The sequence below is a fragment of the Copadichromis virginalis genome, unplaced genomic scaffold (assembly GCF_057382275.1).
Source record: "Copadichromis virginalis isolate Kocher_CV1m ecotype Utaka unplaced genomic scaffold, C_Virginalis_male_GT1.1 unmapped_scaffold_1, whole genome shotgun sequence".
NCBI classification, from domain to species: Eukaryota; Metazoa; Chordata; class Actinopteri; order Cichliformes; family Cichlidae; genus Copadichromis; species Copadichromis virginalis.
The window spans coordinates 919263-934199 of NW_028188589.1; the positions used below are offsets into that span (position 1 = coordinate 919263).

The 14937-nt window shown below is 42.1% G+C and overlaps 1 protein-coding gene across 1 annotated transcript; it reads left to right on the top strand.

The window, feature by feature from the left end:
* Positions 1–6717: 6717 nt before the first annotated feature.
* On the top strand, positions 6718–7844 carry LOC146679466 (uncharacterized). The gene is given in 2 exon segments (XM_085450379.1): positions 6718–7771; positions 7774–7844. Coding segments are annotated over 2 exon segments (1125 nt in total).
* Positions 7845–14937: the final 7093 nt, after the last annotated feature.

The window sequence follows — 14937 nt, forward strand, 5'->3', positions numbered from 1 at the left end:
AAGGAAAATCTGAATAATCACTCAGAGCTGCTTTTCCATGCAGTAGAATTGCTAACATGCTAACACAGTTTAATGAGCAGAGTTGTTCCAAACAGTCAGGCTAAAATGACAAGATAACAATATAAATACATACCTCACAGTAGCTGCACTTGTAGAGTCTCTTTCTGGTGTGGATCTGTTGGTGTCGTCTCAGGTGACGTGGAGATTTAAAAGTCTTCTCACACAGGTCACATTGATAAGGTCTCTCCTCAGTGTGGGTAAACATGTGTTGTTGTAACTGTGCGTCTGTTGTAAACTGTTTGCCACACTGTTCACAGCAGTACACATCATGTCTGGTGTGAATGCGTAGGTGTGTATTTCGGCTCCTTCTCTGGCTGAAAGTTTTTCCACAGATGTCACAGCTGTATGCCTTAATTCCAGAGTGGGTAACTAGATGCCTCTGTAAGTGGCTACTGTGAGTAAAAGCTCTGCCACACTGATCACAGCTGTACGCTTTAACTCCACTGTGGATGAGTTGGTGTTTTTTTAGGTAACCCTTCAAGGAAAAAGACTTTCCACACAAGTCACAGCTGAACGGTCTCTCTCCAGTGTGGATGACCTGATGCTGTTTTAGTGAAGCCTTCAGAGTAAACTCCATCCCACACTCGTCACAGGTGTATGCCTTAATTCCAGAGTGGGTAACTAGATGACTCTGTAAGTGGCTACTGCGAGTAAAAGCTCTGCCACACTGATCACAGCTGTATGCCTTAATTCCAGAGTGGGTAACTAGATGCCTCTGTAAGCTGCTACTGCGAGTAAAAGCTCTGCCACACTGATCACAGCTGTACGCTTTAACTCCACTGTGGATGAGTTGGTGTGTTTTTAGGTAACCCTTCAAGGAAAAAGACTTTCCACACAAGTCACAGCTGAACGGTCTCTCTCCAGTGTGGATGACCTGATGCTTTTTTAGTGAAGCCTTCAGAGTAAACTCCATCCCACACTCGTCACAGCTGTATGCCTTAATTCCAGAGTGGGTAACTAGATGCCTCTGTAAGCTGCTACTGCGAGTAAAAGCTCTGCCACACTGATCACAGCTGTACGCTTTAACTCCACTGTGGATGAGTTGGTGTGTTTTTAGGTAACCCTTCAAGGAAAAAGACTTTCCACACAAGTCACAGCTGAACGGTCTCTCTCCAGTGTGGATGACCTGATGCTGTTTTAGTGAAGCCTTCTCAGTAAAACCCTTCCCACACTCGTCACAGGTGTGTTTTTTCTCTCCCTTTCTTCTGTGAGGTTTGTCGGCCTCCTGAGAGCGCTGACTTCTGGCTCCATGTTGGTCCTGCAGTGACAGAGATACAAACAGAGGCAGTGAGTGAAATGCAGTCGTGGAACAAACTCAGCCTTCAAACTCCATTAACACTAGTTTTAAACCTGAAGGTGGAGCGTGGCACCAAACACCTTAAAGGTCTCTTATCCCCACCTGCTGGTAGTTCTAACACATTACATCCAACCTGCTGTTAAAGATAATTCATGACTGTTCAAACACTAAAATCATGCCCACACACACACACACACACACACACACACACACACACAATTTTATAATTTTGATTATTTTGTTGTTTCCTATTACATATTTCTATAATTTGTATAGATTTATACAGAATTATTCAGTGATAATAAATCCTATGTTTGTTTATTCTAAAGGAACCCCGTTAGCTTCCACAACAGATGTTGCTCGTCTTCCGTCAAATACTCACATAAAATATTACACAATAAAGTGGATTCAAGATATCCACATAATTTCACTCTTACATCCACAGTGAGGTTTCACAATTGTTCAAATATAAGCAATCAATAATAATAATAATAATATCAATAACATTGAGGCACATTACACAAATTTCAAAAACAAATCATGTCTTACAATATTTACAACAACTAAAAGCTCTGTAAATCGGCTTTTAAGTGTTCATTGAAGTTTTGAATAATTCTCTAATTTTTTAAGGCAACTTATTCCACTTAAAAGTTGCTCTAAATGTAACAGTTTAACAAAACGTTACTTTTAACTCGAGCATTTACTAAATTGCAGCTTGTTGAAAACTGTGTAATATGATGATGTATTTCATCTGGATACTGCAGCTGAGCAGAATAAATGTGGTGTGTTTAACAGAATTGCTTTCTTTAGAACTACAAGTAAGCCATAGAATATTTTAGCCTGTACAGGAAGCCAAGAAAGGTTATTATGCATTTTATCAATATTAGTATAGTATGAACATCTTCACACTAATCTGGACGCCTTATTCTGGACTAACTGAAGTCTGTTAAGATCTGTCTTATTAGCTGCTGACCAAATGATTGAACAATACTCCAGATGAGACATTACTAGTGCATTAATGACATCTTTCATAATGAAGAAGTGATACACAAAGAGCATTTCATAGCCATAGCTATGCCTTGTCGGCAGAGTTATGTGACATTAGTGATGTTTGTACTTTCAGCGTTAACTTGGTTTTAAAGCCTTTAAAATATACGCCGTTCAATAGTCGACCTTAATCTGACAGAGAATGTGATGATTTTGTGGATAATTAAAGTCAGTCATATATCCACAAACACAACAAGCTGAAAGTCAGTGATGCTGCTCGGTTTGCAGTCCTGAACATCACGGCACAAGCAGGATTCACTGCACTGTTAATGTTAGCTGTGTTATATTGCTGCCTCTGTTCGGTGGTGTCGAGCCAAACGGACTTTAACGTGTGTTTGAACGAGCTGACGGTTCACTCGTTAAGCTGAAAGAAAGATGCTTTAATCACAGCAGTCACACATGTGTCCACTGCACCATCTGGAACTCTTCTTGTTTACACTCGTAATAACACAAACACTAAATCCTGCTTCTCTGGTGCTGTTGTGTAGCAGTGTGTACACCTGAGACTGTCACCTGTCTGTCTGTCCTGCACTCTCTCTCTGTTTCTTTCTCTCTGATTGTGGAATAAAAGTATGAACATGTGTTTATAAGTTACACTTGTGTTTGAATCCTGCAGCTTATCACACATTTGATTTCCATGTGAGACGACTGCAAGTGTCCAGAGTGAGGACAGACTGAGGGAGCCACTGCTGCACATCATCTGTGAGGCTTTGCAGCCCTGGTGATCCACCAGGACAAACTCAGCAGTGTGTGAGGAAGAGGAGGAGGAAGAGCCAGCAGCAGCTGACAGATGGAGAGAATAGACAGACTGTTCCCTGTTTGTGAAGGACTGCTAGGAAAGTTTAACATAACTGTCTGTGCTGAATCAGTCTTATTAGGTAATGTTCAAATAATGTGATCATCCCAGTGTTTCCAGTGTGGGAGAAAGTACTCAGGGCCTTCAAGTTACACACTATGAAAGGCAGAAACAAGTTTAATGTTCAGAAACCTAAAGTCTGTATCAGCAGCAGGATGGAGCTAAAAATAAATGTTGGTTTCAGTTCTTTGAAGCTTTGAGTATTTTGGATCAGTAGCTGCTGTGTTTGTTGCATCATATTGCTGTAACTGTTTATATGCTTTATATATTCTGAGCTAAGTTGATCTATAGTGTTACATCATATTCTATAAGGATGTTATGTGTTTGTTTACTTTCTGCCCAGTTTGACCCATTTAGCAGAAGTCAGCCTGTTTAAGGCTCTGATATCTATTCTGTGTGACTTACAGCAGTTATGACATGGTCTGATTTTCTCACCCAATAAAGGAATATTTCATATATCAGTCTACTCTTCATTCTATCAGAAACAGTTATCACAGCTCCTACATTTGCTTTTACACATATATGTAAGCACTGAGCCAAATTTAGTAATGCCAACAATATAATAACTATAATATTGGCCATATTATATTTATATTACCACAGTGAGATGACTTTAGTCTCATGAACAACATCAGCTAATTGTTATTTACAGCTAATCTTAAACGACTGTTCAGCACAGAAATGAAGCCCAACAATCATGTTTCACAGTCCTGTGGTCTCAGCCTCAGATACTCATCAAATCACACAGAGCTCATGTAGAAACAAATGAACTAAATATGTTCTCCTTCATTTCTGTCAAACAAAGCTGTATGAAACGTTTCCAGCTGTTAGTATCATGGTTGCTAGGCAACCTGGGCAGCGCGACGGAGGCTAGACGTCCCATTTCACGAGCCTACGAGCCTCGCACTTCGGCCTTAGCGGTCTTTGAGTACGCGGCCCTTGAGGACTTTAAAGCTGCAGAACCTGAATCGGGATACAGCCATGATGATCTCCAGCCTCGTGCTCGCCAACATTCTCACCTGAGTTAAGAAGACGATCACTGAAATGGTCTCAGCAGGTCCTTTGATGACAGCAATGAAATGCAGTGGTAAGGCTTTTTGGGGATTAAGTTCGTTTTCATGGCAAAGAAGGACGATGCAGTTCATCTGATCACTCCTCATAACATTCTGGAGTGCAGGCAAAATGCTATTATAAAAACTTAAGCAGCAACTTCTCCAGGTTCCAATATTTATGCAATTCTCAAACCTTTTGGCCACGACTGTATAACCTCTTCTGAAGTTTAGTGGATATTATACATGGTTATGCTCAGGATGTGTCGGCCAGTTTCCACTGGAAACGCCTTTTGGTTAAACTGACAGCGAGCAATTTGCATTTGCACTGTTACATTTTTATATAACTTTAATGCACATAAACAACAGCTGCTTGTTTCAGTGAAAATACATTGATGGGTTTTTAATAAAGTTGTGCAGCTGTAAAGTATTTTGTCTGGTGTCAATTCTATCGTCAGCTACATCGTTATGGCAAATGTTCAAATGTATATGGTGATAAATATCTTTGGTCATATGGTCCTGCTCTGTCTGTCACCTTCTGTGTTGAGCTCATTGTTTCCTCTGTAGTGGCTGAGCTGAGTCCAAGTAGCTGAAAATGTTCCTCTGCTGCTCCGTCAGACTCTCCTCCTCCTGCTGATCAGCTGGGACACAAAACAGATCTTTGTTAGGCTCCACACTGCACTGAAGAGTCAAAGTGTCTCATATGTTCATCTGACAAGTAAAAGAACACATTTTTGTTTCCCGAGGTGGGCAACTTGTTGGAAACAAACACAAAAGCTTTGAGCACTGATACCTGCCATTGCTGGCATTGAAAGATGCAACGCCAGCAATGTGGATTGTCAAGACTCAAACCAATCATCAAGCAAAGACAACAGGGATCATTTGTTTCTCTTTATTTAGCATTCACAGCATTTGTAGTTGCCTTCTGTGCAGGGGAAGTCCACGCACACTGTGTGGTACCGCCATCCGCAGAAGGTGCATTCAACCTCTGTAAGAGAAACGAGATTGTCTGAGACTGAAATGATATTAACTAAAGAAGTGGTGATTTGTAAAACTTCACATTTTGATCCGGGACGTACTCTGCATGAAAACAAGCGCTCACTCTTCCTACTCAACAAATCACAAGGGCGGAGCCTTATACCACGTGATACAGAAGCTGTGCCGTGTGATGCTAAAATTAGCAGGGAAAAAACAACGGAGAGCACGTCAGGGATGACGAGAAAGTGACAGGAGAAAATCCGTCCGGGTCAACCACCCAAACATCAATAACGGGAACCTTATACAGCGCTTCCCTATACACGTCAAACTCCCGCAGGCACAAAGACATCACGGAGGCTATCACTTATCACCTGACCAAAGATATGTGTAACGGTCTTTTGCATTTGATGTTTGTTGCATTTGATATTTGTTAAGCTGTATGTCTGGATTTTGTTCCTTTGCGCCCTCTGGTGGTGAACTGTGCAGGGTACAGCTTTGCTGTTTGGGTCTCCACCCAGCAACTTTTCTTTTGCTAGCGCACATGGTGTCTGCATGCTGCAACTCACAGTTAGCTCCACACATGGAGAAAATATTGTTTAAAGAGTGAAAATAATTGACGAAGAAGATGGAAGATAAGGCAATAAGGCCATAAAGCTCTATTTAGCACTTCCTGGATGTCAGCTCACGAGGTTTGTGTATTTTAAATGGTTTATTTTCTGTAATTAAGGATTTTTTTGATTGATTGACACTATGTACAAGAGCGCATTTTGATGTGATGTTTTTGTTTTATTGTTTTGTCCGTGAGCAGTTCTCACGGGTTGCCAAGACCAGAATAAACCCTGTTTTATAACTACATCGTGCGTACGTCAATCCTTGAGGGTGCTACAGTGAGAACTCCGCTCTGCACGGGTAGATGAAGGACGCAGCCCCGCAGGAAATTCAGGTGCCCCGAAAATAAGTGTTGCCTCAGTTAAAGGACTCAATATAATTAACCACAAGAAAGAGAAATAAAAAGGAAAAGGACTGTAAAATTAATTAAGATAAGTTTCCTTTTATAAATAAACAAAGGACTGAAATATTTCTTCTTTTTTCTTTCCTTCTCATTGTTTACATTTCTGCTGTTCAAGTGACTGATATTCATACAGTGTTAAGTTAATGTTGTGATGAGTAACCTGTGCATCGTGCATATGGTGGGCTTCAGCAGTTGCTGTAAGAAACAGTATTACTGGCTTGGAGAAGAGATGTAATGTGAGTTAAGTATACATGTTAAGTGATGTTTAAGGAGTAATAGTAATTACTGTGCTTTAAAGTTGTAACAGTAAATGAAGATTAATATTCATTTGCTCCTCAACTAACAAATCAAATTTAAGCTGCTGCACCTTTACATTAAGGCTAAGTAAGATACACAAAAAACCCAAACCCCTCCAACAATGGCAGAGTTTGAGGCTAATCCAGAAGTCAGTGAAAAGGGTGATGTGGAACAACTTTCTGCAGATGAGCAACTACAAGCAGTTGAAGGCACAGCTGATGATGTTTCTACTACCTCACAAAGAGCACGACAGAGCCAACGAGTCCGTACATTGACGGAAAAGGGCAAAGAACTGTACGGTGAGCACATAAAGAAGGCTGCACATCGTTTCAGTGTGCGCTATGAGAAGTGGAAGGTTGTCATTAAGAATGCCAAAGGAGCTATAGATGGTCAATGCTCAAAGGATCTGCTACAAGAACATGTTTCCAAGGTTTTGAGTGCTTCTAAGGATGTGAATGCAGCCTATGATGACTTGAGACATATTGAATCTCCAGATAGTGACACAAGACGAAGGATGGATACGTGTGAAGCCATAACAAAGACAATTATCGAATCTGTAAGAAAGTGTCCAAGCCCAAGTAATGCGGAGGTTCAAAGAGATGAAGAACTTTGGAAGGACACTGAGTCTTCATCTAAATACGTAGCCTCAGATGTGAAAAGTCAAAGGGATGAAAAATGGAAGGAGACTGAGTCTATGCCTAAGTTAGAAGCCTCAGACAGGATGAGTGTTAAGTCACACCACACTAAGCTCTCTTCTCATTCGAGGGTTTCCTCTAGACACTCCAGCCGGCTCTCGGCTAAAAGACAAGATGCAGCTGCTGAAGTTGCAGCAAATGAGGCTGCTCTCCAAGTTCTGCTTGAACAAGAAATCCATATGAAGGAAATTGAAAGGCAAGAAGCAGAAATAGCACAAAGACAAAAGGCTCTAGAAGCTAAGCGCAGAGAAGTAGAGCGACTTGAGACTGTAAAAAAGCTGAATGCAGCAAAGGCTCGACAGCGAGTGTATGAACAAAGTGAATGTTCAGATGAAGAAATATACAACCTACTTCACCACAGATCTGATAAAAATGAAGTCAAGTCTGAAAACAATGACCAGCATATGAAACGGTGTTCCTCGCCACGAAATGTGACACCGCACCAAGAGGTGAACACAGAAGATCTGGTCAAAGCATTTGCAGTGTCTCTTAATGCAAGTCGTCTTCCGGTACCAGAGCCAACAATATTCAGTGGCGACCCTATCAGATATAATGATTGGAAAATTTCCTTTCAGACTCTGATTGACAGGAAAAATATACCAACTGAAGAGAAGACTTATTATCTGAGGAAATATGTAAGTGGACCTGCAAGGAAGGCAATAGAAGGCTACTTCCCGCTTGGCACAGAGTCTGCATACTATGCAGCATGGACAGTTCTCGTAGAGAGGTATGGAAATCCCTTCCTCGTAGCAAAGGCCTTCAGAGACAAACTTGACGCATGGCCTAAGATAAGCTCTAAAGGCAGTATGGAACTTCAAGCATTTGCTGACTTCCTTTGCTGCTGTAAGACAGCCATGTCGCAAATGAAGGGGCTTGAAGTGCTCAATGACTGCAATGAAAACCAAAAAATGCTCGCAAAACTTCCAGATTGGCTTACTTCAAGGTGGAACAGAAAGGTTACAGAAGTGCAAGAAGAGACTCACACCTTTCCAAGCTTCAGCCAATTCGTAGATTTCATCTCACGGGAAGCCAAAATTGCCTGTAATCCCATAACATCTCTCTTTGCTCTGAAGCCAAGTGAAACTGAAGGGGCAAAAACAACAAGGAACAGAGGCAATGGAGCAAAGGTGCTAGCAACTAACTCAAATGATAGGACTGTTAGTGCTAGTTGTGTGTACTGTGAAAGGTCGAGTCACAGCCTACTTAAGTGTAGAAGGTTCATAAATGAGAGCATTGTTGAGAGACTAAAGTTTGTTCAAGACAAGAAGTTATGTTTTGGCTGTCTGAACTCTGGTCATCGCTCCAAGGATTGCGAAGGGAGAGAAACCTGTGACACATGTAATAAAAGACATCCAACATGTCTTCATGACAATCGCACGAAGGAAGACAGAACAAGGAGAAATCCACACAAGAACAGTGACAGGACAAGACAAACGAACGCAGATGTCTCACAAGACAACAGTGTCACACCAACAACAAGTGAAGCGACTTCTAACAGAGTCACACAGAATGTTGACGACACTCACACATCTTCCATTATTCCAGTATGGGTGTCAACCAAAGGTGAGCCAGCGCATGAAATTCTTGTGTACGCGCTCCTTGATACACAGAGCGATACGACCTTTATTCTTGAAGAAACGGCACAAGCTCTGCATATCAAAGGTGAATCGACTCAGCTAAAGCTCACTACTATGTCTTCAAGAAACACAGTTGTGTCCTGTCGCAAGTTCTCAGGTCTACAAGTCAGAGGGTTCTACTCAAATAAGACCATTTCCCTACCAGTGACGTATGCCAGAGACTTTATTCCCGCAAACCGAGATCACATTCCATCGCCTGCAACAGCTAAGGCATGGTCTCATCTTGACTGCATTGCAAGTGAGATCGCTCCACTACAAAGCTGTGATGTTGGTCTGCTGATTGGGTACAACTGCCCCCAAGCACTTGTTCCTTGTGAGGTTGTGTCTGGAAAGGAAAATCAGCCGTTTGTGCAAAGAACTGATCTGGGATGGAGTATTGTGGGTTATGGCAATCCATGTCTCGATTATGGAGACGCCTTCGGAATAAGTCACCAAGTCATTGTGAAGGAAGTGGTGCCTGACATTAATCCCTCTTTAAATCTCACCAACAAGGTTCACTATGTCTACAGAACTCAAATAAAGGAAATGATCTCTCCCACAGAGGTCCTAAAGATGTTGAAGTCTGACTTTGTTGAGAAAGCACCAGAAGACACAAAGGTCTCTCAAGAAGATCTCAAATTTTTAACAAAGATGAAGGCCGGCATTAGGCACAAGGAGGAAAGTCATTTTGAAATGCCACTCCCATTTAAGAGTGAAAGGCCGAACCTGCCAAACAACAAGGTATGTGCTATTCATCACCTCAAATGTTTAGAAAAAAGGCTCAAGAGTAACAAGCAGTACTACATGGACTATAAGAAATTCATGAATGACATCTTAGCCCATGGAGATGCTGAAAAGGTCACAGAGCAAGACATTGACAAGACACCAGTATGGTACATCCCACATCATGGTGTGTATCATCCACAAAAACCCGGAAAGATTCGTGTCGTCTTTGATGCCTCTGCCAAGTTCCAAGGCGCTTCCTTAAATGACCATCTCCTCACTGGTCCAGAGCTAACAAACACCTTGCTCGGAGTCTTGTGTCGCTTCCGAAGAGGCCCAGTGGCTTTCATGTGTGACATCGAACGCATGTTCCACCAATTCCATGTGCATGCTTGTGACCAAGATTACCTACGGTTCTTGTGGTGGGAGAACGGTGACCTTGAAACTCCATTCACTGTCTACAGGATGAAGGTACACCTATTTGGAGCAGCATCTTCTCCAGGTTGTGCCAACTATGGCCTCAAGCATCTTGCAGCTGAAGGGGAAGGAAGTTTTAATGAAGAAACCATCAAGTTCATCAAAACCAACTTCTATGTTGATGACGGACTAGCAAGTGTTGACACTGAAGATCAGGCAATACAGCTGGTTAATGAAGCACGCAAACTCTGCAGCATGGGCAAACTTCGGTTGCACAAGTTCATCTCAAACAGCACCAAAGTTCTAGCTTCGCTTCCGAAAGAAGAATGCGCTGCAGCTCCCAAAGAGCTAGATATGGCACTCGGTGAAGTACACATGGAAAGAGCACTTGGCGTACAATGGTGTGTGGCATCAGATCAATTTCAGTTCAGAGTAGTTGTTAAGGACAAACCACTCACCAGAAGAGGAGTATTGGCCACAGTCGCCTCTGTGTTCGATCCACTTGGGTTTGTGTCACCTTTCATTCTGCTGGGAAAGCAGATTTTGCAACAAATGTGTCGAGATAAACTCAGCCAGGATGATAACTTACCTGACAGACTTCGACCTCAGTGGGAGTATTGGTTGCGTGACCTGGGAAACCTTGCAGACGTAAAGGTTCACAGATGCTACATTCCTTCGACCTTCAAGGCACAGCACTACGAACTTCATCATTTTTCTGATGCAAGTGCATCTGGATATGGAATGTGCACTTACCTCAGAGCAGTAAGCACAACTGGTGAAGTCCACTGCTCATTGGTGATGGGAAGATCAAGAGTTCCACCAACCAAAGTCACAACTATACCTCGGCTTGAGTTGTCGGCGGCCGTTGTTGCTGTGCGCACTGGTGACATGCTGAAAAAGGAATTGGAAATGGAAATTTCAGAAGAAAGGTATTGGACTGACTCGAAGGTGGTACTCGGATATGTCAGCAATGAAGCCAGAAGATTTCATGTGTTTGTTGCAAACCGAGTGGAACGCATCAAACAAAGCACAGATTCAACCCAATGGAGGTATGTAACTTCCGAAGATAATCCGGCAGACCACGCCTCAAGAGGTCTCACAGCAGAACAACTTGTAGCATCAAACTGGTTCAAAGGCCCAGACCTCCTTTGGCAGAAGATCATACCCAGTGGGGAAATTAAGGTGGGAGAGTTATCAACCAGTGACCCGGAGGTTAAGAAGGTTCAAGTCCACAAGATACAAGGGGAGGAACAAAGGTCACTGTTAGATCGCTTACACAAGTTTTCCGACTGGTCGAGGATGATTAAGGCAGTTGCTAGACTCAAGCGCTATGTGAAAGAAGCAAAGGATCACAAGAGTAGATCACACGACATCAGTAGTGTAACAAGAGAGAAAGGAAGCAGAGTTAACAATCATAAAGATGGTTCAAGAAACAGCCTTTGCTCAAACTTCGAGCTAACGGATTCTGGATTCTTGGATGCAGCAAGATCGTGTCATCTTACATCTATAAATGTGTAAAATGCAGAAGGTTCAGAAGGCGCACAGAGCAGCAGAAGATGGCAGACCTCCCAGAGGATCGGATGGAGACCACACCGCCATTCACCTACTGTGGGATGGACTGCTTTGGTCCTTTTTATGTCAAAGAAGGCCGCAAGGAGCTAAAGCGTTATGGCTTGCTAATCACTTGCATGTGCTCCAGAGCAGTGCATCTTGAAATGCTTGACGATCTCTCTACAGATTCCCTCATCAACTCATTACGTGCATTCATGGCCATCAGAGGTACAGTTCGTCAGATAAGATGTGATCAAGGCACGAATTTTGTCGGCACTAGAAATGAGTTTATTGGAGCATTTAAGGAAATGGATCAAGCCAAGCTAGGGAAACTGGACTGTGAGTTTCTCATGTACACCCCAGCATCTAGTCATATGGGTTGTGTCTGGGAAAGACAAATTCGCACCATAAGAAGTGTTCTCATGTCCATTCTGGAACAATCAGCCAAACAACTCGACAGCTCCTCTCTGAGGACATTCCTGTATGAAGTCATGGCAGTGATTAATAGCAGACCATTGACTACTGACCACCTATGTGATCCATCAAACCCAGAACCTTTGACACCGAATCACATACTAACCATGAAGTCCACAATCATCTCTCCACCTCCAGGAAGGTTTGTGAAAGAAGATCTTTATCTCCGTAAGAGGTGGCGTCGTGTTCAACTACTTGCCAACACTTTCTGGACAAGGTGGAAAAAGGAGTATTTGTTAAATCTTCAAGGAAGACAGAAGTGGACCAAAGAGCACAGAAATGCTAAGATCAATGATGTTGTCCTCCTGAAGGATGAGATAACTCCACGCAACCAGTGGAAGTTGGCAAGGATCATTGAAGTGTATCCTGGAAAGGATGGAAAAGTGAGGAAGGTGAAATTGCTGCTGAGTGATCCAACCCTGGATAGAGCAGGAAAACGTAACTCCAAACCTGTGCACCTGGAAAGACCCATTCAGAAGACAGTCATTCTGATGGAAGCGGAAGACGATTCTCCACCGCACTCTGCTTAAAGGATAATTCACGATAGTTCATTCAAAAGCCGTTCATTAGTTCATAGGCAATACTTTATTCTTTTTAATCACAAGTGATTGGTGGGAGTGTAACGGTCTTTTGCATTTGATGTTTGTTGCATTTGATATTTGTTAAGCTGTATGTCTGGATTTTGTTCATTTGCACCCTCTGGTGGTGAACTGTGTAGGGTACAGCTTTGCTGTTTGGGTCTCCACCCAGCCACTTTTCTTTTGCTAGCACACATGGTGTCTGCATGCTGCAACTCACAGTTAGCTCCACACATGGAGAAAATATTGTTTAAAGAGTGAAAATAATTGACGAAGAAGATGGAAGATAAGGCAATAAGGCCATAAAGCTCTATTTAGCACCTCCTGGATGTCAGCTCACGAGGTTTGTGTATTTTAAATGGTTTATTTTCTGTAATTAAGGATTTTTTTGATTGATTGACACTACGTACAAGAGCGCATTTTGATGTGATGTTTTTGTTTTATTGTTTTGTCCGTGAGCAGTTCTCACGGGTTGCCAAGACCAGAATAAACCCTGTTTTATAACTACATCGTGCGTACGTCAATCCTTGAGGATTGACAATATGGCTCCTACAATATGGCTCCCATCAACACTGTGCAAAACGAGGGATTTAGGAAAACGATCAACACCCTAGACAAACGCTACACAGTGCCGTCCCGCAACTATTTTTCTATTGTTGCACTACCTGCTCTGTACACGCAGCGTCGAGCAACGGTGGAGACGGAATTTCAAGCAAGACAACATTTTGCTGCAACAACAAAACGTGAGACATTTGTTGTTTTTATGTTTATTTGTTGTTATGAGAGAATCATGATCTCAATTCTAAGCCAAAAAATCGTGATTCTCATTTTATGCAAAATCGTGCAGCCCTAACATTAACACAAAACTATTGTTTCACCAGAGAAACACACATGAAGAGAGAGAGAGAGACAATAACAGCTACCAAACAGTCGTCATAATTCGTCACACAATGAGAAAAGGACAAATCAACAAGTAACAATGACTAATTAATATTAAAATCTGTAACATAATGTATTGTTTGGAGTTTAGTCTGATTGGTTCAGGATGAGCTGCCATTATCCAATCACACGTCTGCTTACCTGCATCTTTTCTCTTTTTTCTAACCTGAGCACCTGATGGCTTTGAACTTTTGTTGTCCATCTTCCATTGGTTTGAATTTTGCGCTCCAGTACAAACACAAATCCCCCAACCCGAGGATCAGCACAATTAACCTAACAGCAGGAACGTACAGAGGGGGGGGAGGGCTACAGGGGCGCGCGCGTGCGGGGTCCTGTCTGTGCCCCTAAAACAATAATATTTAACTATTAATCACAGTTTTGCTAAATAAAAGGATCTGGCTTGCATCAGTCACATGATCACATTTAACCAATGATCGCCCTTGACGGCAGAACGCGCTGGTTACGAGCCGGGAACGAGCTCACAAAGAGCACGCGCATTTGTTGCGGTCCGGAGCTGTAGGAGAAACACAAGTTAACTCAGAGACACAGACTGATGCGACAAAACCAGTAAGTAGGTGTACAGCGCACACTGTAGTGTGTAGCACCCAGGAGTATTAGCTTATTACGTACACGTTGGTAAGCTGTCTTGTTGCTACTGACGAACTGAAACAAACGAGCGTGCTGTGTGTGTAACAGCGCGACAAACATTACCTGTGCTTTTATTAACTGCACAAGTAGTGCTGGTCACAGCTGCTGGCTACCTGTGTAAGGCTGTCATGGGTCTGTAGCTCTGTCACCGTTTTAGGGAACATATTTAGTTTTAAAGCAAGTTTCCGGGCTTTTCCTGCCTTTCTGGAGGGATTATATTTCACTAAAAACGATCTAATATGCATGTCCACATAATAATTATTATAATTATAATATATTAAACACACAAGCTGTATTTTAAAGAACATACATTAAGAAGCAGATTATATTAGATTTATATTTTAAATAAGACAAAAGTTGGATGTTACAGCAGTAAAATGATTGTATCTCTACAGTTTAAACATGTAATAAGCTTTGCCCCTGCACAGAGTGGATAGTGAAACAAATGGAATCATCATAAATACATTATTTCATATTTATTACTTCCCCCTCCTCTTTGCTTTATTATTGTAGCTCTAGTAATAAATAATAATGTAAGGATTCTGGATCAGCACCATGATGCCCATAGTATATACAGTATTCTGAAGAAGGTCTAAAATGTCACTGTGTGTGCGTGCATGTGTGTGTTTTATTTAGATGGATTTTTAAAAAAAATATTACTCATGATATAACATTGTGCAGACATGGCTGGTAAGGACAT